The sequence below is a fragment of the Eumetopias jubatus genome, unplaced genomic scaffold (genome assembly GCF_037043125.1).
Source record: "Eumetopias jubatus isolate StellerSeaLion01/CBP00866 unplaced genomic scaffold, mEumJub1_p1.0 scaffold_15, whole genome shotgun sequence".
In the NCBI taxonomy this organism is placed as follows: Eukaryota; Metazoa; Chordata; class Mammalia; order Carnivora; family Otariidae; genus Eumetopias; species Eumetopias jubatus.
In genome coordinates, this window is record NW_028274821.1 from 41161294 (window position 1) to 41184878 (window position 23585).

General features: G+C 34.8%; 1 protein-coding gene across 4 annotated transcripts in view; it reads right to left on the bottom strand.

Moving 5' to 3' along the window:
* The window catches only part of ZDHHC21 (zDHHC palmitoyltransferase 21), a 66027-nt gene that overhangs the window by 29685 nt on the left and 12757 nt on the right, over positions 1-23585 (bottom strand). For 2 of the 4 annotated variants that reach the window (XM_028107291.2, XM_028107292.2), the window contains 4 exons: positions 23034-23232; positions 21638-21736; positions 13783-13894; positions 10628-10766 (listed from right to left, as the gene is read on the bottom strand). In XM_028107291.2, coding sequence (XP_027963092.1) covers positions 10628-10766; positions 13783-13894; positions 21638-21736; positions 23034-23187 — 504 coding nt within the window. In that variant the 5' untranslated portion in view covers positions 23188-23232. The remainder of the gene's footprint in view (positions 1-10627; positions 10767-13782; positions 13895-21637; positions 21737-23033; positions 23233-23585) is intronic. The other 2 variants (XM_088018848.1, XM_028107295.2) reach the window with 2 other exon arrangements.

The window sequence follows — 23585 nt, forward strand, 5'->3', positions numbered from 1 at the left end:
AAAGTTTCTCAACCTCAGCACGGTTGATACTTTGGGCTAAATCACTCTCCGTTGGGGAGACTACCCTATGCCTTGTAGGATATTTAGCAGCATCCCTGCCCTCTACCCACTAGATGCCTGAAGCACTCCCCAGATCTGTGACAACCAAAAAAATGTCTCCTGACATGACCAATGTCCTCTGAGGGACAAAATCTCCCTCCCTCCCCCACTGCACTGCTGGAAGGGATTTGGTTCCCTCTATTTTTCAAAAATGAAATAGCTTATATCACAATGGAGATATCTAAAGCATACAGATTTGAATTTTCAAAATGGCTTCAAAACCAACTTCACATGCTGAAGTTAAGATTCCTGCGGCAATTACTCTTGCATAAAATAAAATCCTGTTACATCTGTATGGTTATCAGAACATTTTGGAATGAGCCTTAGTTTAAGTTTGATCATAATATCCCAAAGAAGTTATAGGACTATTCTGTACATCCCTCTCTCATGTCCAGCCCCCAAGTAAAATGCATTTTTTCAGTTTTGTTAAATTCTAATGGAAATTAATGTTCTAAATGAAAAAAAAATCATCAATCACACTTAACTAATGGCTATCATTGAGGGTTCAGGATGACACATTAAATTTTGATAAAGATATAATTGCAGTTTTCTTAGGGAGCAAACTGCACTGGCACCTGACTGCCAGTTTCATGGCTGAGGGTAAAATATTTTAGAAAAACCATTTTGTCTGCCTTCCCATATTTCAGTAGTAAAAACTCTAGAAAAACTGGAGGAATTAAAAAAAAAAGATACCATGTTTTCTTGCTATACTTACCATTTAACTTACGATGTTCGGTCAAAGATGAGTGAGATGGCCACCTGAGTGGCCCAGTCAATTAAGTGTCTGACTCTTGATTTTGGCTCAGATCATCATCTTGGGGTCATGAGATCAAGCCCTGGGTGCAGAACCTGCTTGAGATTCTCCTTCTCCCTATGCCCCTCCCCAGGCCCGTGCACTCTTTCTCTCACTCTAAAATCAATCACTCAATCTTAAAATAAAAAAAAAAAATGAGCGAGACAATAAAATTGCTTCCAGGCTGTAACCATTTAAACTCAAAGTGACTGAACCATTCTCAGAGAGAAATAAAAACTGCTAAATCTTTTATGCTTAATGCTGTAATATTCATAAATAATTAGCTATATAAACAAATTTACTGAAGACATATATTCAGGAGACCTGGTATTGCAGGGCAAGGTCAAGACTTATTATAATGTTTCCATGTTCTATCCATCACTAAAAGCACTGGGATATACTGACACATTCAACTGACAATTGTTAGAATAATAGGGTATTCTTTTTGGGTTTTTTTGAACTCAGGACCCTGAGATGGAGACCTGAGCTGAAATCAAGAGTCAGGACACTTAACCAATTGAGCCACCCAGGTGTCCCAATAATAGGGTATTCTTAAACTGTTTCTTTTTCTACAAATATAAACTAATTATATATTTGACACCACTACTTTCAAGGAAAAAAAATTACCAAGGGATGATATCTCCACCACCATTTCAGGATACACGCATAAAAACGCCAAATTACCACCATATTAGCATTAAAAATAATTTTCATTTCATTTTTTCTTAATTCCACACTATTCTTGCCTATTCTCAACTATTTTTCTCCCAAATCCAAAAAGTTAAATACATATTTCAGTGATTCTATCCATTGTAAAGTGACCGTGATAAATAAATGAATGACTTTATAAATACCAAAAAACAGAGGTTATTGAGTAAAGTCTGAAATACTTTTAAAGATTGATTATATAGAAAGAATAGAGATTTACCAACATTCGAAGCTACCTCCAATCAAAGCTTCTGGTTATTTCTATTCTTTGTTAGCCAAAAAGCTACACAACTAATTCCGTGGCATTGTTATATCTGACATCAAATCCTTAGCAACGCTATTAGATATGAGCTAGTTGGAATAATAATAATGTATCTTCCTAGCTGAAGAGTTGGCTGGACTGCTAAACATTATTTATTTTCCTCTTCTGAATATTGGCAGCACGTACTTTTTGAAATTCTCTCCCTTCCTTCCCCCTTCTGCCACTCTCCCTATAGCCTTAAATGCAGTTAATATATTGGTTTTTGGCCTTCACAAAAAAACAGGTATGTAAGAATCAATTACAAATTATCTGAATCCACTTCATGTAAAAACAATTTAAAAGATGTCACTTTAGAACAAACGTGGTATGACACAAATGATTAGCTACAAAATCTCTATACTACTAGCTATGAATTCTTTATTTCAAAAAGAAAACCACCTCCGATTTTCTCACCTAGAGAGACAGTATTCCCTACAATATGAGATTGCCAGCAAGTACATATTTTTAAAAATATTTAAACCACTATAATGCCTTTAATAAGGTCTATTTTGACAGTCTTCATATTAGATGAGCTACTAAAAACAGGTTGCCTCAGTGAAAAATGAAAACAGCAAAAGTATGAATTCACCAATCAGGAGATTCAATGAGCTTTCCCTAAAACACAGATTTTTGTGATGCTTTAGCATTTCTTTAAAATCTGTATTTTTTTTTAAATTAACAATGTGACCATAATATTGTTTAAAAAAAAAAAATCACCCTAGGGAAAAATACAAAAAGTACAATAGCATCTTGGTAGTATGGAAAGAACACTGACTCAGGGACAGACAGAAATGGGTCAAAATCATAGCTCTGCCAAGTGGTAACTAGACAAGTTTGGGGCCTCTCTGACTCTTAGTCACCTTCTCTGTACAATGGGAACCATACTACTTATCCTCTCAGAGGTATTTTAAATGAGTTGGCATTTTCCACTAATCAAATGCTTACAGATCAAGAATAACAGAAAGTAAAATTCATGAAAAATATGACTAATGATATATTCATGAATCCATGAATAATAAATTTTTAAAAGCATACTAGGTAAAGTGATACCTTCCTTCATATTTAATTTTACAGCTATAATTTTCTACTATTACTTTTGGTAAGCTAGCAAACAATAAAATGAAATACATTATTATACTTTAAAAATAGACCAAATGACTAGGCATTTGCTTATAAATACTTAAAATAACTATGCGGAAAATAGTCAAATATGGACCTTGGTCAATGAAAATTTTCTTTAATATCCATTTATTTTATTAATTTAAAATGCCAAATCACTGCCAATTAAAGTCTTAAAATCTTTAAAATGATTTCATCCCGGTAACTACTTAAAATAAGACATTAGTTTCAAGAAGGGTTTTAAAAAGTAAAATTTAACATTATATTGGCATGATAAATACAAATGATGGTCAAACTAAACTGACATCTAACATTTGAAAAACTTATTCAAATATCTCAAAGCCTATGATCTTTACTGATTTTGGATTCTGTGATTCTAACTAAAAATGCTTAAGTTATCCATGTTTATTTAGAAAGATACCTATTAAGTTTCTACAGTTTTTCCATTTATGTATTTTTGTTTTATACTGAGACTCTTGAGATTATTTTAGTGACTGTTTACAAAGAAGATAGTAATACTTATTCATTTTAGGTCTGTAGGCCTTTAGTATAAAACTTAGAATATATATCAATATCTACAGCTTAAAAATATATCCTTATTTTGGGCATTGATTCGTGATGAATAAATTCCTTATCTCCTATACGTCTCCTTCCCTCATTAAAGGATATTTGAAATATTTCCTCAAAATCTCACATAGTAAAAATATATAAATCCTTGAAAGTTCACGATAGGTGGATATTTTGAAAGTAAAAAATAAGAAGAAATTTTTTAAAAAGTATTAAGTTACTCTAAAAGGGGGGGGGGGGCAACTGCAAAGCGGTTAAAACAATCCAGCCCAGAAAGACCTGACAAGAGGAAGCTAAGAGAAGAGAAACGGAAGCAAATCAGGGTCCCAAGCCCTTTACTTCCCAGTTTGTGAACAGCTTGCTTTCTCTCTCTTTTCCTTGAGCTTAACGAAAATATACCAGTTTTCTACTGAATACAGGCTGAGTGCCATTACAGCAAAGTTTAAATGGCAATCCATTTCTTCTTTTGTTTAATGAATAAACGCTCTTACCTTAAAAACAAACAAACAAAAGAAACAAAAACTGAAGGAAGAGTTGTTAACACTTTCTCTTCCCACCCAGGGAACAAGCACTTGGCCTTAGAATTTGGCTAGAAAAGATACTATGCTGCCATCTACCAACCTGAGAGGGTATAAAGAACACAGACTAAAGCTTTTTCACTTCCTTTGAATGACAGAAGAACCTGGTCAAAGTCCATGGCATCCCTTAATTGTGCTAATATCTCTACAAGAAAGATGCAGAGTCATCATTAATACAATCGCCAAAGATAATCAGGGACATCTGGGGATCTTTATTTCATATCTCAAATAACTGAAAGGGTAACAATGTGAATTAACATGTTTCTGACACTATCTGGCGAGCTTTCCACACAAAGGGAAGAGCTGGTTATAGTTTTGTTTGTTTTAGAGAAAAATAAAAAAGACACAGGCAAAAACTTGGGAAAAAATTGAGGGGGCAGGGCTGTTTGAAGAATATTCCATGACAAAACATTTTTTTTTAAGTGTCAATGGTAACAATGGTGACTTTTGTACTGAAATTACTTGTATTTTCTACCTTATAAAAAAATACAGTAAATGTTGTCATTAAAAGAACTGCTACAGTAAGAGCAAGGTTCTATTTCACCTTAGAAATATTTGCTAGACAGTATATTAGTATTTTAGAACAGATTTGACCTTAAAACCAATTATTTCAATGATTGCCTCTAACCTTTAGTTGTTCTCTTGTCCAACGACTGCCTCCATCTCATCTGGTTAATTTCTACCTATATTAAAGTCCATCCCAAGCCTCATTTCCTACAGCACAACAGTTCTCAAACCCTATGGCTAGAGCTGCACTTTCTACACAACTCCATAGGATACCTTTTCTATAGACTATGACATGAGTGTTGCCTCCTGGAGCTGCAAAGTTAGGCAACACAGATTAGAATCACTTGGGAAGTGGGGCATCTGGGTGGCTCAGTCGGTTAAGCATCCGACTCCCATTTTCAGCGCAGGTCCTGATCTCATGGCTCCTGAGATCAAGCCCCGAATGGAGCCTGAGCTTAGTGGGAATCTGCTTGGATATTCTCTCCCTCTGCCCCTTCCCCTGCTCACTCTCTCTCTCTCTAAAATAAGTAAATCTTTGGGAAAAAAAAAAATCACTTGGAAAGATTTTTAAACAAAATGCTACTGCCAATGTCATCTGTTGGGGGAAAGTTTTATGAGATGCCCCTCAATAAGAACACTACTAAAAGCCACATAAAATCCAATTAATTAATAAATAAACAACTGACTAAAGACAACTGGGAAGTAGCCAAACTAGCTAAGGCTTAGAGGGCCAAGATCCAAGAGCACAGAAACGCACTAAGGTGAGTCCTACATTCTGCACTGCTTTTTACCATAAGGTACTTGTCAATTCATACCCGGTATGAAAGGTCAAGCACAAGCAGAGGCTCGGAACTGTCTGTAGTCTCACAGAGTTGGGGAAAGAACAAGGAAGGCACGATCCACAGTAAACACCTAAATTTTTCAGCTGAGACTCATGAAGGGTTACATCATAAGAGAAGGAAAACTGAAAGTAGTCCTTCACAAAGACAAAGCCCAGTAATCATAAATCCTTCCAAACTTCAATAAATGTTAATAAATGTCATGTTCAAAGGAAATGCTATATTAAGACCAATGTTCTGTTATTTAACCTTAGGAATATTTGTCATACAAACCCTTGGTTGGATCAAGATGAGCCTTCTCTTTATTGCCTATCCAAAAAAAGGAGTAAATCATATCTTGAAAAAAAAAAAATCAACCAGCTTATCTACAGTTGGTCATAGAAATTGCCTGGTATCCAACAAAACCTATCAGATGTGTCAGAAGAAAGGACTGACTATCTGGAAACTAAGAGAGACAGAAAAAAAAGTCAACAGAAATAGACCCATAAGTAGATCTCAATACTGAAATTGACAGACATAGACATTAAAATAACTTTAATTAAAATGCTCAAAAGTATGGATGACAAATGGGAGAATTTCACTAAAGAAGTGATCTATGAAAAAGTTATCAATGAAAATTTTGAAAGTGAAAAATAGAACTGAGTAACTCAGTAGAAGGTCTGACAGATTAGACAGAAGAGCTGATCAGTAAACCAGAATAAAGGTCAGTAGAAAATATCCACTCTGAAGCATCAAGAAAAAAAAAAAGAAATCATGTACATAAAATCAGAATATCAGAAATGCAAAAGAAAAGTTTGGCAGAAGGAATATTTGAAGTAACAGAGGCCAAGAAATGTTTATAACTTAAGAATGTCATCAAGCCAGAGATTTAAGAAATTATATAAACTCTCTCAAAGAGGAAAAATGCAAAGAAAGCAATGAAGCACATCACAGAATAACTGCTAAAGTACAAAGACCAAAAAAAAAGAAAAGAAAAGGAATTCCAGTCCAAGGTGGTGACATACAAGGCTCCTGAACTCAACTCTTTTTACAGACACACTGAATCTACTGCTACATATGGAACAATTCTTTGAAAGAAATCCATAAACTAGCTGAGCAATTCCTACACAACACAACTATAGAAAATCATCAAATCACAAAGGAAGAGAGCAAGAGAAGAAGGAACAAAGAATTATAAAATTGCCAGAGGACAATTAACGAAATGGCAATATTAAGTGCATGCCTATCAATAATTATTTTAAATGTAAATGGACTAAACTCTCCAATCAAAAACAAAGAATGGCTGAATGGATTAAAGAAAAAACCCTCAACAATATGGTGCCTACGAGTGATTCACTTCAGCTTTAAGGACAAACAGACTGCAAGTGAAAAGATGGAAAAAGATATTCCATGTAAGTGGAAACCAAAAGCAAGCAGAAGCAGCTACACTGCATTCAAAATCATTTTACAAGACATGCATTAACCTAATACCAAAATCAGACAACATTAGAAGAAAAGAAAATCACAGGACAAAATCCCTAATGAACATAGATGTAAAAATCCTCTACAAAATATTAGTAAACTGAATTCAACAATACATTAAAAAAATCATACACCATGATCAAGTAGGTTTTATTCCAGGGATACAAGAATGGTTCAATATCTGCAAAACAATCAATGTGATACACCACATTAGTAGAATGGTAAAAAAGAAAGAATCATGATCATCTCAACAGATGGAGAAAAAGCATTCTACAAGATTCAACATCCATTCATGATAAAAAGTCTTAAATTAGGCATAGAAGGAACATATCTCAACATAATAAAGGCCATATATGACAAGCCCAGAGGAACATCATACTCAATAATAAAAAGCTGAAAGCTTGTCCTGTAGGATCAGGAACAAGACAAGAATGCCCATTTTCACCACCTTTATTCAACTTAGTACTGCCAGTCAGAGCAATAAGGCAAGACAAAAAATAAAAGGCATCCAAATTAGAAAAGAAGTAAAACTGTCCTTTGCAGATGACATGATATATACAGAAAACTTAAAGACCACTAAAAACTGTCAGAACTAGTGAATTAATTCAGTAAAGTTGCAGGATACAAAATCAATATACAAATATCAGTTGTGTATCTATACACTAATAACAAACTATCAGAAAGAGATTTAAGAAAACAATTCCATTTATTTTTTTTAAAGATTTTATTTATTTATTTGAGAAAGGGAGAGAGACAGAGACAGCATGAGCAGGGGGAGGAGACAGGGAGAGGGAGAAGGAGACTCCCCGCTGAGCAGGGAGCCCAATGTGGGGCTCAATCCCAGGACTTTGGGATCATGACTTGAGCCAAAGGCAGACCCTTAACCCACTGAACCACCCAAGCGCCCCAATCTCTTAAACATTTACTATTCTGCTGGTGTTTTGTCAACATTCAGTATGCACGTAAATATATATTTAATAAAATCATATAATATATAATATTTATATATATATTTCTAAGGATTCAAATATTATCACCTTTAAAAAAAATTAATAGGTCAAAGAAAAGCTGTTTTCTCCTTCTGAGAGCTTTTATAAAGTCAAACGTAACATAAACTGAACATCTATTACATATCAGATACTTTCACATGTGTTATCTCATTTAATCTCTTATTATTCACATTTTCCAGAAGAGAACATTGTAATTCAGAATGGTTAAACCTGGTGTCAAAGGTTATACATATAAAAACAAAAGCCAGGCCTTGATCCTAGGGGTGTCTGTTTATAAAGCCAAGATCATTCTATTACCAGGGTTGGCAAACTCAATATAAAGAGCCAGAGAGTTAATATTTTAGGTTTTTCGGGCCATATGACCCTGTCAAAACTACTTAACTGTGCTATTGTAGCCCAAAAGCAACTGTAGACAACATGGAAACAAATGAGAGTAGCTTTGTTTCAATATAACTTTATTAATAAAAACAGGTGGAGGGTCAAATTGCCAATCCCTTCACTATACTACAATGCACTTCCTCCTAGAGAACCTCCATTAAGTTTCATTAACATCACCAATTGTATCTCTCTCTCTCCTTAAAAAAGTATGACCTTAATCTTACTGGGCAATTTTATTTTAATGCTTTTCTTATTAGGCCCCATTATTTGAAACAGGTTACTCTTGCGGGAATACGTTCAACCTTTTACATCTTCTAACTATAATGCCAATTATATCAGAAATTAATCTATAAATCAGATAAAACTTTTTTTTTAAGATTTTATTTACTTATTCATGAGAGACAGAGAGAGAGAGAGAGTGAGAGAGAGGCAGAGGGAGAAGCAGTCTCCCAAGGAGCAGGGAGCCTGATGCGGGACTCGATTCCAGGACCCTGGCTGGGATCATGACCTGAGCCGAAGGCAGACGCTTAACCATCTGAGCCACCCAGGAGCCCTCAGATAAAACATTTCTAAAACTACAGTACTAGCGTGCACTAAATTCTCAGTGTGAAAATGTCAAACATCCATATTTAAACTTCTCCCTTTTAAACTTTTTTCAGTTATTAGTATCTAATTTTAATTGCTCAATCTTTATTTAATAAGCATAATCATCACAAGACCAAACTAATATACACAGCCAAGCAACAACAGCAAATATCCTCTTTTACTTATACAAAGTGATCATATATAGGGGCGCCTGGGTGGTGCAGTTGGTTAAGCATCCAACTCTTAGTTTCAGCTCAGGTCGTGATCTCAGGGTCATGAGATCAAACCCTGCGTCAGGCTCTGTGCTCAGGGAGGAGTGTGCTTGGTCCTCTCTCCCTCTCTCTCTGCTCCTCCCCCTCATGCATTCCCTCTCTCTCTCTCTCTGTCTGAAATAAATAAATTAATTAAAAAAAAAAGATCATATATACAAAAATGACCTAAAGACACAGAACTTAACGACCTTATTCTTTAGAAAGGCCCTTCACTCCCTTACTCCAAAATTTAATTATATGTGCCACCACTGAGATTGTTATTTTTAAGATTTAAACAGTATAAAATGATACAAATAGGAAAGAAAAATCCCCCTTCTCCATCAAGGATTCTGGTCTTTCTTCGCTTGCTCCCACTCTACCCTCCTTCTACACACACACACACACACACACACACACACACACACACACACACACACAGGCACTCTTGTGCATGCTTTCTTTCCATTCTGTCTGCCTGTCTGCCTCTTTCTCTGACTTATACACACACACACGCACACACACACACAGTATTTCAAAAACAAAATCCAAGTCCAAATAATGCACAAGATCAGACTGAATATCAACTGTACACACAAAACACAGAAGATTCAAAAACACATGATCAGATTCAAATCCCAGCTCTACAACTAAAATCAGTTGAATAATTACTAGCTTTGTGCCTTCAGGAGCTACCTATTTAACCTCTATTAGTCTCTTTGCTCATCTATAAAAGTGGGGGAAAGTGTACCCCACCTCATGTGGTTGTTGTGTGCATTAAAGTGAGAATGGAAACAACATGCCCACAGCATGCCCAACAGCATGGTGTTGATACGTATATAGTCAAGTACTGAAAACTTGCCACTGCTCTTACTCCCATAACCACCCCTAACATCACCAATCTGGGACAAGTCTTAACTAAGATCTATTGTTATTCCTGTACAAAATGGGAAAAGCACTGTTTCCAACAGTATATATAACAACAACTTTTTAAAGAACCCTGCAAATTCTTCTTTTCGTTGTTAAAAGTCAGGGGAGAAAAGTCCCTTTTCTCAAAAACTTAACATTCCTTTGAGAACCTTTAAAAAATTAAGTCTATTTTTATTCCTGAAAGGAAACAAGAAGTTAGCATTTTTCACTTACTCTCTCATTGTTGTAGGTATTTTTAAACCAAAACATATATACCGAAAGATTTAACATGTTGCTTTTTCAAGAAAGTCACTCAACCCTAATATATAATCATAAATGGATTTGGTTAAAAGGGAACGTCAGATGAAGGTCTACTTTCTCAATCCCAATATATTTTAAAATTAACCAAGTTTGGCGTTTACTTTTGTTGTTTTTTGTTTTCAATCTTCTGCACGTAAAGGAACCACATGTTAATAACTGTATGCTACCGTCGCTCTAACATTAGTGGCTATAATCATTTCTTACCAAGTTACGCTTTTTTACTGGAAGAAAGTAATAATAGTGGCAGAAAGAAAACATCAGTGCGTAGGAAGTAAGAAGTTCTGTGTAGAAACACAACTGCAGAAAAAGCCAATGATTGTCTTCACCCACACAATTGTTAATCCTGGAGAAAAAAGGAAAACAGAAACAGTATTTTAAACTTTAATAAGATGTTCACGTCAGGATCGGGAAAACTGAAAATAAACACAAACAACTTCATATATGCTTGACTTTACGGAGCTATGCTAATGGCACTTCAACCTACAAGCCAACAGCACACAGGAACAGCTATACGCTAAATATGCCACCTCACATTTGGAAAGCCCTTTCTACTTCACAACGGAAGTCCATGGATGCGATCGGTCTTCAACTCACAACCACCCGGTGTGGCAGGAAGAGCAGATGGCAGTCTCCTCGTTTCATTGGTATGGAAACGGGAACAAAGGAGTGAAGACACTTGCCAGAGGAAGCGACAGTAGCCAAGAGAACAAGAACTTTCTTCTAGATATTGCTCTTCCATTACAGCATCCCAGCTGTGGAGAGCAATTTGAATGATTCGAAGTAAGAAGACTGAAAACTGCCACTCTGACCTTACTGCTAAGCACTCCCAATTTGTCTTACTTTTCCATTCTATCCTTGGTCGCTGAAAATAAATATATATCCACAAGTATTTACAAATTCTTAGAGCTACACTTCCACCATGACAACAGTGAATCATAGCTAGGAAAAATAATTAACGTGGTAATCCTAAAATTTTCAAGGCTGATGCAGGCTGAAAATTTTAGTGTTCCAAATTTTCAGAATATTTTATAATTCCCGCAGAAAACCCTAGTTCAAAACTAGAACTTAGCTTGCACAAATGTTTTCATTTCCCTATAGCATTATACTGCCATTGTTCGGGGAAAAAAGATATAGCTGGTTCAATTCCTAACAAACTGTTGTTTCAAAGGTGTATCATTATTTTTTTTTAAATCAGACATAGAAGTAAATGCAAAACTCAAAGAGGCATTCCCTAAACTTAAGAGCTCATGCTTTGTAAACACGAAAGTTCCTGTGTTTTGCGACTTGCAAGCAGGGCCTTCACAGAAGTGTGTTCACATGTGCACTCAAACATACTCTCCAACAGCTATGGCTTCATGGACTTAACCTTGTCCCATCCTCCTTGACTCCCCCCCCCCCCGCTTTAATGATGGCATTCTTAACCAGAGAGCTTTGAGAAATGCAAAGGTACTCAGTCTATATGTAAGAGTTCTCTCAATAACAAACTACTCAGGAAGCCAGAAAGAGAGAAAATCTCCAGGTGATCTGAGAACTGACCTCCAAATCTAAAGCTGTTAGGCAGTTAAGATAATGCAGTTTCTGGAAATATCAAAAAATTTCCTTGCTTCCAATTCACACTGTCTATTTCCCTCACCCTCTGACTACCTCGGCAATGCCCTATTAAGGAATTCAATCACGAAAGTCCCTCGATCTGTTTAAGGCCTCTGGTCTACCGTCCTACCCTACCTCCACCTCCTTCTACTTCTACTTTTCTTCCCACAAGTACTCTGAGAAGCTGAAAACCATGGAAGGGGCCAACAAACAGAGAGCTCACCGCCCAATCTTAGAATTTAGATTAATAGCATATTTTTTGTCACCAAGTTAATCTTTACTCCTTAAAAATAAAGAAAGAATGTCGCTAATCTCCACAGTACCATAACATCTCCTGGTTGATTATTTTTTAAGCTTAAACTCTTGCATTCTTTTAAAAGGAAGTATCAAAATCCAACCGTAACATGAACATTTATTATATTCTTAATCAGAAACATTACTCTAAAAAAAGGTTATACAATTGAGTTTTTCAGTGTGGTTACTACTTGCCTAATAATACGTATTTTACCTAGCCTTTTGTTTTTTAATGTATTACTATTGTAACTGTAAGCAGATCACTCAGGTTTAGAAAATCACTTGAGAATTAATCTGTTTAAATTCAAGGCACATTTTTTAAACATCGGCTATATATTATACACTATACTATCCCATTAATGGACTTAGACAATTTTAAACTTTTTTTATATAGTAACAAAGTGCTTTTATCTAAAACGCTTTTATTTTTCCTAATCTCGGGAAATTACCTTCTGTTTAAATAATCAGTTTATGGTAAAAATCAAATTTTCACTAAAAGTCTGCAAATACTAACTTGTGCTATCAGAGTAAGTTATCAGAAAATATGGGGAACTCTAAATTGGTCAGCATCATCCAGCAAAGCTAAACACCACCACTGAGTCAACTATAGATAAATGCAGTTATAAATTTAAGAAGCCTATTATGCAGTTAACTTTGTATATGTGCATGTATGTGTGTACAAACATAAATATATATGTATTTAGATATATTTACAAAGTGCTACACTATACTAGTTTAAATATTTATACAGAGATCTCATGCTAGGAAAACAGAATTAAATACAATATCTTGTTCACAGATTTTTGTGACAGCTTTGAAATGAGATACAATGCAGAATTCTCACAGCATTTGTTTTCAAAATTCTATTTCTCAACAGAACTGTTTTTAAAAATATTACAAGAGAGCCCCCTATTGACCGAAAATGTTGCCAATTCAGGAGAATCAGCTAACTGCCACTTACACACATCCAGCTTGCAGGGAATCTTAATACCTGCGTCCAATACATAACATTGAAAAAAGCTTACAGGAGGAGAAATGAGGTTATCAGAGTATCTGAGATGTGTTATTCTTTAATTAAACAACTGGAAAGGGAAATATCAACAATGCAATGTATACCATTTACTACAGTTAGAGACAATAACAGCTACTATTTAAGTGCTTTTTATGTGTCAGATGCTACACTACAATGCTTTACATACATTGCCTCATTTAATACAACCTTAGTTCTCTTGTACACCTGGGTGCATTGACACTGAATGTCAATTTTCTGCTCAAATACTCTTTGTTAGAAAAGATAGGATCTCTGTGCAAAAATGACTTTGGCAGTTGATAGAACCTGACAGAACCTGACAGTATCCTTACTGAAGGATTTTTGAAAACTGCATGATTTTAATATAACTTTTATTTAAATCTGCTACGTACTAAGATTTATTTTTCACTATTTTTTTTTCAAAAGTAAATCATAAGTTTCTTACCATGGACAGTGATGATCCATTCTCCTAACACAGTGGCCACAGCGGCTACAGTGATGGGAACGCTTTGGTCTCATCAAATTACATTTGTTACATAATTCCCAGAACTCCCGTTCTAGAGAAGGAAATTAAAATCCACTTAATAAAGGCAAATGAGTAATGTTGAAATTTAGCAACAACAGTTTAGATTTTATAGGAGGTCTTCGATATATATGTCCAAGATTTTTCTTCTTCTACATCTTCACTGTAAAAGAATTTGCCATAAATATTGCTTCTCTATTCTATTCATGTCTTATTCTATACATTTCTAATTTTAAACACTGTAATAGTAAGACACCATTAATAGTCAAACTAAGGGATAGAAAATAATGTATTCGGGTTATGGACATACCTGCTATAAGTGAAATTTAATGACAAATCCCGAAAGCACAACCAAATTATTATATTAAAACAGAATTTTATGTACAAATTAATTTCTAGGAATTTTACTAAAGACTCTAAAGAAGAAATAATTCTGAATCCTAGTTTCATTGATTAAGAAGTCAAAAATCAATCCTATAGGGGCAACTGGGTGGCTCAGTCGGTTGAGCATCTGCCTTTGGCTCAGGTCATGATCTCAGGGTCCTGGGATCCAGCCCACATCCATCTGACTCCCTGCTCAGCGGGAAGTCGGCTTCTCCTTCTCCCTCTGCCCCTCCCCCAGCTTGTGCTCACGCACGCACTCTCTCTCTCTCTCTCTCACTCGCTCAAATGAATAAAAGCTTAAAAAAAAAAATCAATCCTATAAACTCATTAGAAAAACAGAGATAGCATTCCCACCCCCTAACCATTTTATATTTTTAATATCAGTGAATTCATTTAGGAGTGTTTATGGGAGAGGGTAGGAAAATTTTGTGTTTCACATGGTATAGGAGGTATTAGGATGATTTCAGAAGTAAAGATGATTACAAGAAAATTATTATTTAATGGAAATAAGGGAGTTCTTTACAAAACTCTTTCTTACAACCAAGTAGCAATTTCCTCTACCTTGTAATTAAAGAGCACACATTTAAGTTTTGTGCTAAAAACATTAAGTTTACAGAAATAAAAAGTCATTTATTTTCACTATAAATTTTTCTAATCAGACCTATGAGAACTATATGAAAGTCATCTATCAAGACAACTGCTTTATTATACAGAATGTATCTCTTTAACATTTGTTGAAATGGAATTTTACTTTTACAAAATTCTTAAACCTTCCATCACTTACATTTAAACTACACTAACCTTGTTAAAAGCATGGGCATAGTAATAGTAAAATTGAGTGAATATTCATATATGCAAAGTATGACCCTGGCACACAGTAGGTGGTCACTAAATGCCTGCTAAAGTATGAATTTTTAAAAATTTAAAATTAAAGATTTTAAATATAAGTAAAAGAAGATAATAGTAGGCAGTATTCAATTTTCTAAAAGATACCTTATTTTAATTCCATTAATTCAATTTAATGACCAGGAGTAAAATCAATATACTGGAATTTTATATAGTGAAGTATTAGGAAAACATTCTGCTATAGAAGAAATCAATAATAATATCAACTTAATTGTTCCAATAATATTAAAGTTGAGAAATTGACTTTTGCATTTAAAATTTCATTTTTTTAATTCTTTATTTAAATTCAACTTAGTTAACATATACTATATTATTAGTTTCAGGGGTAGAATTTAGTGATTCATCAGTTGCATATCACACCCAGTATTCATCACATCACGTGCCTTCCTTAACGCCCATCAGCCAGTTACCCCATCTCCCCCACCCACTTACCCTCCAGCAACCTTCAGTTTGTTTCCTAGAGTTAAGATCCTCTTTCATTTCTTACTTACAGTTCTTATTTTAATAAAAACTTATGTGAGAAAGCAACATTAAAGTTTAATTTAGATGGTTAAATTAGTATTATTTAACTGTAACTGAAACAAAAACTCATTTCATATGTAGCACAATACAATGTCACAAGCAGATTACTCTTTTCCCACTTAGCGAGATGCTCCCAAACATCCCAACATTAAAACTCTGAATTCACATACTGCAAGGAATGGAGCAGGAAGCAGACTCCCCCTGATGAGCCAATTTTCATTAAAAGACAACAGAAAAACTTTAGTTTTTTTAAAAACCAGTGCCTTAAAATATAAATATGGTATAAATATATGGTATAAAATATATTTATAAATAAATATAAAAATACATTTCAGCATATGATATTCTAGAGAGTAAAATTCTTTATTTCACACTTGAAATGTTGTGTCCTCAGAAAAGAAGGCAGCATTTGGTTATAGTGAGAGAAAGCCTGTAATTGTGTAGTCTAGATCACGGGGTGGCAAACTACAGTTCACAGGCAAATCCAGGCCACCACCTGTTCTCATGAGCTAAGAATGGTTTTTACAATTTTCAACAATTGAAAATAAGAATGTGTGATATGTAAAAATCCTGAAATTCAAATTCCAGTGTCCATACATAAAAGTTTTATTTGAACACAGTTCAAATGAACACCCATTCATTTATGTTTTATCTATGGCTGCTTTTGGGTTGCAATGGCAGAGCTGAGGGGCTGTGACAGAGACTGTACGAGTCTATAAAGCTGAAAATATTTACTATCTGGACCTGTACCGTAAAGAAGAGTTTGCCAATCTATGGTCTGGATCACAAATTTGTTTAAAGAAAGAGCTTGAGCCATTCCTTGGCTAAACTTAAGATATTATACAAGTATCTAAAATAGCTTTGAAATCTCACATTTTCACACACACACACACACACACACACCTATATGTTTAGAGAACAAAGAAAAAAAATCACTATTTTAAATACCTAGAAATTTAAAGTATCCTCTATGTTTTTGCCTCATATAACAAGAAAAAAACCTACCCTACGTATCTAGAAACCATTTCTTGCTCTTTTCCAAATGTGACCTTGGTGACTGACATATTCTGATGTCTGAAGACTTTTGTACTAGCATCTAATATAAAATAAAAGCCTGTGGGGGGGTGGGAATCAGAAGGCAAAATACCATCTGTAAGTGATGAAAATAAAAATTTTAAATTAAAAAAAAAAAAGCCCATGGGAGAGAGAATTCAACTGCTAATTTATGGTAGCTATAGAAAAATTGACAACTGACTTTTTTTAAAGCAAAGAAAAATTTTAAAAGAAAGGAAAATAGAAAAGTGACTTTTTTAAAGAAAAAAAATCAAAACACAAAGAAAAGAAGACAAACCCCATAAATGCCTGGGTACACCTAAGTAAGTAACTTAGGTAAACAGTATGCCACTGTGTTGCATGGATCCCCTTAATGCTGTAAATGCATGAATAAACAAAAAAGCAAGATTTGGTTTTGTTTTATTTATCCCTCAGAAAGAAAGGAATCACCTTCTAAGTAAGACTTTTAAAAGACTTATTAGGTCTTCTCAATTACTGTATTTCAAACCACAAAGTAATGTTTTAGGGAGAAAAATATAACTTGAAACTATGAAAATCAATACGTTTGGCTCTTCACAGAGGTTCCCTGACAGAATCACTTGCCAATGTAGAAAATAAATGGTAGTAAGTCTCTAACAGATCTCCTTTAAAAAGCAATGTAAGAAATGGGGAGGGGCGCAAAACTACAAGTGAAAACATGACCCTGAGCATTAATAGCACGTGTCCCTACCACTCAGGTTACAATTTCAAGGGACGTTATCACACAAATTTTAAACACACTACATTTTTTTTTTAAACTTGGAAGATTTTGCTCTGTAACAGGGTGATTCTACTCAAAATGGCTCTAATGATGACAAAAAACACTGAAGTCAAACATGTAAGTTAAGAGCTTGATGATGAAAATGTTCTAGGGGCACCTGGGTGGTTCAGTCGGTTAAACGTCTGCCTTGGGCTCAGGTCATGATCCCAGGGTCCTGGGACCAAGCCTCGTAACCACCTCCCTGCTCAGTGGGAGCCTGCTTCTCCCTCTGCCTGCCATTCCCCCTACTTGTGCTCTCTCTCTCTGTCAAATAAATAAATAAAATCTGAAAAAAGAAAAGAAAAGAAAAAAAGAAAGAAAAGAAAAGAAAAGAAAAGAAAGGAAAGAAGGAAGGAAGGAAGGAAGGAAGAAAGGAAGGAAGAAAGGAAGGAAGGAAGGAAGGAAGGAAGGAAAGAAAAGAAAGAAAGAAAGAAAGAAAAGAAAGAAAGAAAGAAAAGAAAGAAAGAAAAGAAAGAAAGAAAAGAAAGAAAAGAAAGAAAGAAAGAAAAGAAAGAAAGAGAAAAAGAAAAAGAAAAAGAAAGGAAAGGAAAGGAAAGGAAAGGAGGAAGGAAGGAAGAAAGGAAGAAAGGAAGAAAGAAAGAAAATGTTCTAAAATTGATTGGGGTGGGATGCCTGGCTGGCTCAGTCAATAGAGCATGCAACTCTTATCTCTGGATTAGTTCAAGCCCCATGTTGGACGTAGAGCCTACATACATACGTACATACATTCATAAAATTGATTGTGGTAACAGTTGCACAACTCTGTGGACATACTAAAAGCCATAAATTGTACATCTGAAATGGGTGAATCATATGGCATGTGATTTATACTCAATAAAGCTGTTTTTTTTTAAAGTTAAGAGACTGAATAAAATCATTTCATAAAACTTGAAAATGACATAAAGTAATATTTCTATATTTCAAGCATGCATGGGATTAATATGAATAATATAAATAGACATTTAATGATTTCACTTGACTATTTCATCTACATCCCCAAAAGTTTATAAAAGTCAAATTCTGGGGATCTTTGTGTGGGACAGCAGAACCTCCTCTTATATTCAAACTGCCTCATATATTTGGCAGGTCACATAGATACTAAATTTATCTAAAATCTATTATAAAAAAAAACAGAAAGTCATGTAAAATATTTCAGAGTAATTCAATTAAAACATGGTTAAAATCAAAAGTATTAGGGGCTTAAGTTTCCTTTCCTAAAGAATTCAATTATATGAAACTGCTCAACCTTAAAACAGTGATGAATAAATGTCACTTCTTATAGCCCCAACTCTCCAGTCATGCTATTTTTTTTTACTCTTAAAATTTTATTTTTTACTAAGTTAAAACCATATTTACAAAATAATCAGCATCACGAGGCACATGATGACTTCAATTTTCCCCAGAATCAGAGCAAAGGTGAATAAAGGGCTAAAATTATTAACCTCTATATAGATGCATGGTAAAAAAGATGAGGGAGCCAAGTATTTGGGTGTCACAGCAACCTGCTCTGTGACCTACAGAGGACAATCTACACTTGATTATTCAGTCTACCTACCTCATGCAATTACCATAAGGATCAAATGATAGGAGATAGTAAAAGACTTTGGAAATACTAAAATACAATAAATGAATGTGGTTGTTGTTTTTTTTTTTTTCAGTTGGGCAAAAGGTTAAGTCTTCGGGACTCAGTGAAGAAAACTAGGCCAGATGCCAACTGAGATCATAAAGAATGCAGACATCCAAACAGCAGCAAGATACCATGGAGTCTTCCATCACTAGGGTCTATAAGCTAAAGGTAACACGGTGGTTTAATGCAGATTCAGTTAGGCCTACAGACACAACTTCTTTAGTATTCACTTAAAACCAATGTTTTTAAAGGTTTAATTTTTTTGTTAATTTTTTTAAATCACAAAAGTTCTCTTAAAAACTGTAATTCTCTGTTTTCTCTTTAAAAATTGTAAGATCTATGAATACCGGGCCTACGTGACAATTTCACTGCAGCTACTGCCTTTGGATATGAGATTTTCAATATGAAATAGTTCTTTCTTGGCCCCTTTCACTGATTTGCAGTATCTAATACATGTAGGCATCTGAGTGACCACTGCACACTAAAGATTTTATCAGAAATGGGTCCTTTTTTTTTATGTTCAATTAGCCAGCATATAGTACAACATTAGTTTTTGACGTAGTGTTCAATGATTCATTAGTTGCGTATACAACCCAGTGCTTATCACAACATGGTCCTGAGTTAGGAAAAGGTTACTTCCCTAATTCTCTAGAAACACTGGGCTTTAGAAATGAAGGAGGCAATACATCCACCAATGTGTTAGAGAGCCTTTCTTTGGGTTAGGTTAGTTGAGAAAAGAGATTCCGTACAAACTGCAGACTGCCACCCATCACCCCCCGCCCAAACACACACAAAAACTAACAGTGATGCTGCTTCTCTAAGTGAACAGAAACGAAATACTCGACACAGTTCTGAGAAACTTCTACAGTCACATAAACATCAGTGTCTTATCATTCCCATTTAATCATTAAACTTGCAAGGCCACGTATGTCCCTAAATGATGGGTCTCAAAAAACAACATTCAGGAACTCAAGGGAGACTCACTCCCTTAGTGACTTGCCACTAATCTAATTTCAGAAGGAATTAATAGGTTCCCCAATTTTTTACACACTGGAATCACCTGGAATCTTTGAAAAATGCTGATATCTGGCTCCTACCTACATACATTATGATTTAATTAATATGGGATTGGGATCAGGACACTGAGTTTTTTTTTTAATTATTTATTTATTTGACAGAGAGAGAGACACAGTGAGAGAGACAACACAAGCAGGGGAAGTAGGAGAGGGAGAAGCAGGCTTCCCACAGAGCGGGAAGGGGGGGCTCGATCCCCGGACCCTGGGACCATGACCTGAGCCAAAGGCAGATGCTCAACAACTGAACCACCCAGGTGCCCCAGGACACTGAGATTTTTAAAAGCTCCCTTGGTGACTCTAATGTCAGCAAGGTTGGAAAACACTGTAGTACTATAGAAAGTGTTCTGATTCTCTAATGCCCAACGAAGTCATAGGAATGTCTCCTTAGAAGAAAGTACAGAGAGTTCTCAAAGCTTATAGAACAAATGATCCAAAAGTGAAACTGAGGAAAGAGAGTTCCTGAGGTTTACTATACCTGGCATGTAATAAAACAAGCAATACATTTTCAATTCATTTTTGTGGTTCAAATGGTTATTGTGCAATAAGGTGACCCAAAACTACCTTCAATTGACACTAAAATAAAAAGCTTTCAAATTTTTCACTGAATTGTTAGAATTTGGAAAAATATAGGCAATAGTATCATTAGACTACAAATATTTACTCTAAGCAATATTCTATTTATAATTTATAACATCACCAAGAGAGGGGACCATCAAAAAGATCCCTTTATTAAATAAAAATATATCAGGTACTTATGTATCATTCAACAAGCATTTACCCAGCATCTACTAAGTGACAGAGATGGGCACTAAGGATACAGCACTGAACGAAGAAAACAAAACAAAAAATCAACACCCTCACAGAGGCTATATAGGTCTAGAGTGGGAGACAAGAAAAACAAGTAAACTACAAAGAGGAAGAGAGTGGGGGATACCAGGAGTCAGCTGGGATTTGCGATTTTAAATAAAATAATACATTATATGAAAAAAGAAAAAAGAAGAAGATAGCAAGAGGGGAAGAATGAAGGGGGGGGAATCGGAGGGGGAGACGAACCAGGAGAGACGATGGACTCTGAAAAACAAACTGAGGGTTCTAGAGGGGAGGGGGTGGGGGGATGGGTTAGCCTGGTGATGGGTATTAAGGAGGACACATTCTGCGTGGAGCACTGGGTGTTATGCACAAACAATGAATCATGGAACACTACATCAAAAACTAATGATGTAATGTATGGTGATTAACATAACATAATAATAAAAAAAATAAGAAGTCTAGAAAGGAAACATCGGAGAAAAGACTTGAGAGTGGTGTTAGAGAACATATATAATGAATACATACTAAAGGCTGTAAAATACATTCACAAAGGTAATAATGCCGAGAGAGCAAAAGTGATCAATCTGAAGAGTGCCATACCTCCGTGTGGAATCTTAGGGTTCTCGGGGAGTCTTCCTGGATCAGTAAATGAGGCCCTCACTAAAGCAACCAGACAAAATACGGCAATGCCATAGAATACTTTGAAATAAATAAGAAAGTTAAGTAAATAAAATCTGTCATTTATTCTTCAAAACACTTTATCAAAAAGCATATTCAAAGTTTAAAAGCATGTTTTAATTAATGCCATCAGAATAAGTAATTTTCAAAACTAAAATGGAAAAATTAAATGATTAAATAAAATAATTAAATATTCACTTCACTCATCAAATACTACTGCCAAGAGGACTATCTCGTACATATTAACTTAAATATTATTTTGCATAACTGATAAACTTGTTATAAATCAGATTTTTTATTAACAGAGGTTCCCTGTCAATAATGGCATAAATGAATGGGCTCCCTTTTCATTACTACATGTACTATATTTGACAGAATCAAAGCAGCATTTTAAAACCCATTCTACAATTAAACTTTTTCATTACCTCTAACTGGCTATCTTCAAAATTAATTTGAGTTAGAGATATTCAATTGCTCCTTTTAATAAAGCTTAAGATATTGATGTAATGTGAAAATAAAGAATCTAGAAATTTTGAGTTTCTAAAAGAATAACTAGAAAAATAGCAGTAAGGAAAAACAGGTTCATTCATTATAATTCTACCTTTTAAAATGAATAAAAAAGATAGGCATTTGGCGGGGGAGGGGGGAGGCCCTGCACCAGTAAGAGGAAACTCAGTTTGAGTGCTAACTCCAGGAATGACTGCATGGTACTGGTCAGTTTTACCACTTGTATAACAGAGATATTTCCCACAGCCCTTGTGAGGCCAAAATGACATAACGTACAAGGAAACTCTAAATGCCACATACATGTAAAATATATCATTTCAATCTTATTCTTTTAATCATAAGCAAGCCATCACCAAATGAACGACAGCAGAAAATGATTATCCAGAAGTTCAAAGTGTTATCATAATCAATGTCATAATTAGTAATTTTTGCATCATGAAAGTCTCATTTCTCAGTAATGTATATCATCTTCATTCTTAAAACTCCTTCCACATTTGAAATAAGTACATAATAGAAACATTAAAAATGCACACAGACACACACAAAATAGCACTACTGTGCCAGTTTCGGTATACGAAATACGACCTGTATATATTTTGCAGAGCTATGGAGATGCTACATTTACCCAACCCTGCAAAATCTATAAAAGCCAGTCTTTTTTAAAACTTCCCTAATTTAGTAAGTAACTTAATATTAATAGTGCCGATAATATTAAAAGAAAAGTTATCATAGTGATACTATACTACTATACTCCAAAAATATTCACAATGAGAAAACTAATTGTATAAAGAAATAAAGATCAGGAACTTACTTATTATTAATATGCCTGGAATATGTCCTTCTTCATAGTGAGGAAAGAGGACAATTTTGGGAATTAAAACAATATTGTATAACCAGACAAAGACAATCAAACCCATGCAGCACCAACCATGTGGGTCAACAACAAAGTGAATCCGGAGACCCATTCTGCAGTCCTACAACTGCGTGCCAACCCACAAGGAAAGACAGTCCTAAGGAGAGGTGACAAAGAAAAAAATTACTTACGTAGAAAAAATTATTTGACTGAAACAAAACTATATTACTGGCAACTATAAAATGACGCCGAGTTTTCTTTGGATATTTTTGACAAAATGAAACACATTGCAAAACAAAGAGAAGTTTCAAGATATTCAAACTTCATCAGAGGCTTCAAATCATTTAATTCCAATTTTTACTATGAATTGCTATCACAGAGGATAAATTAGCAATACCTTCTGAAGCTAAACACAAGTCTGTCCTTAACCCAGCAATTCCATGTGTAAACCCAAGAGAAATGAGACACATATCAAAAGATACATGCAAAATTTTTTAGTAGTTTTAATCA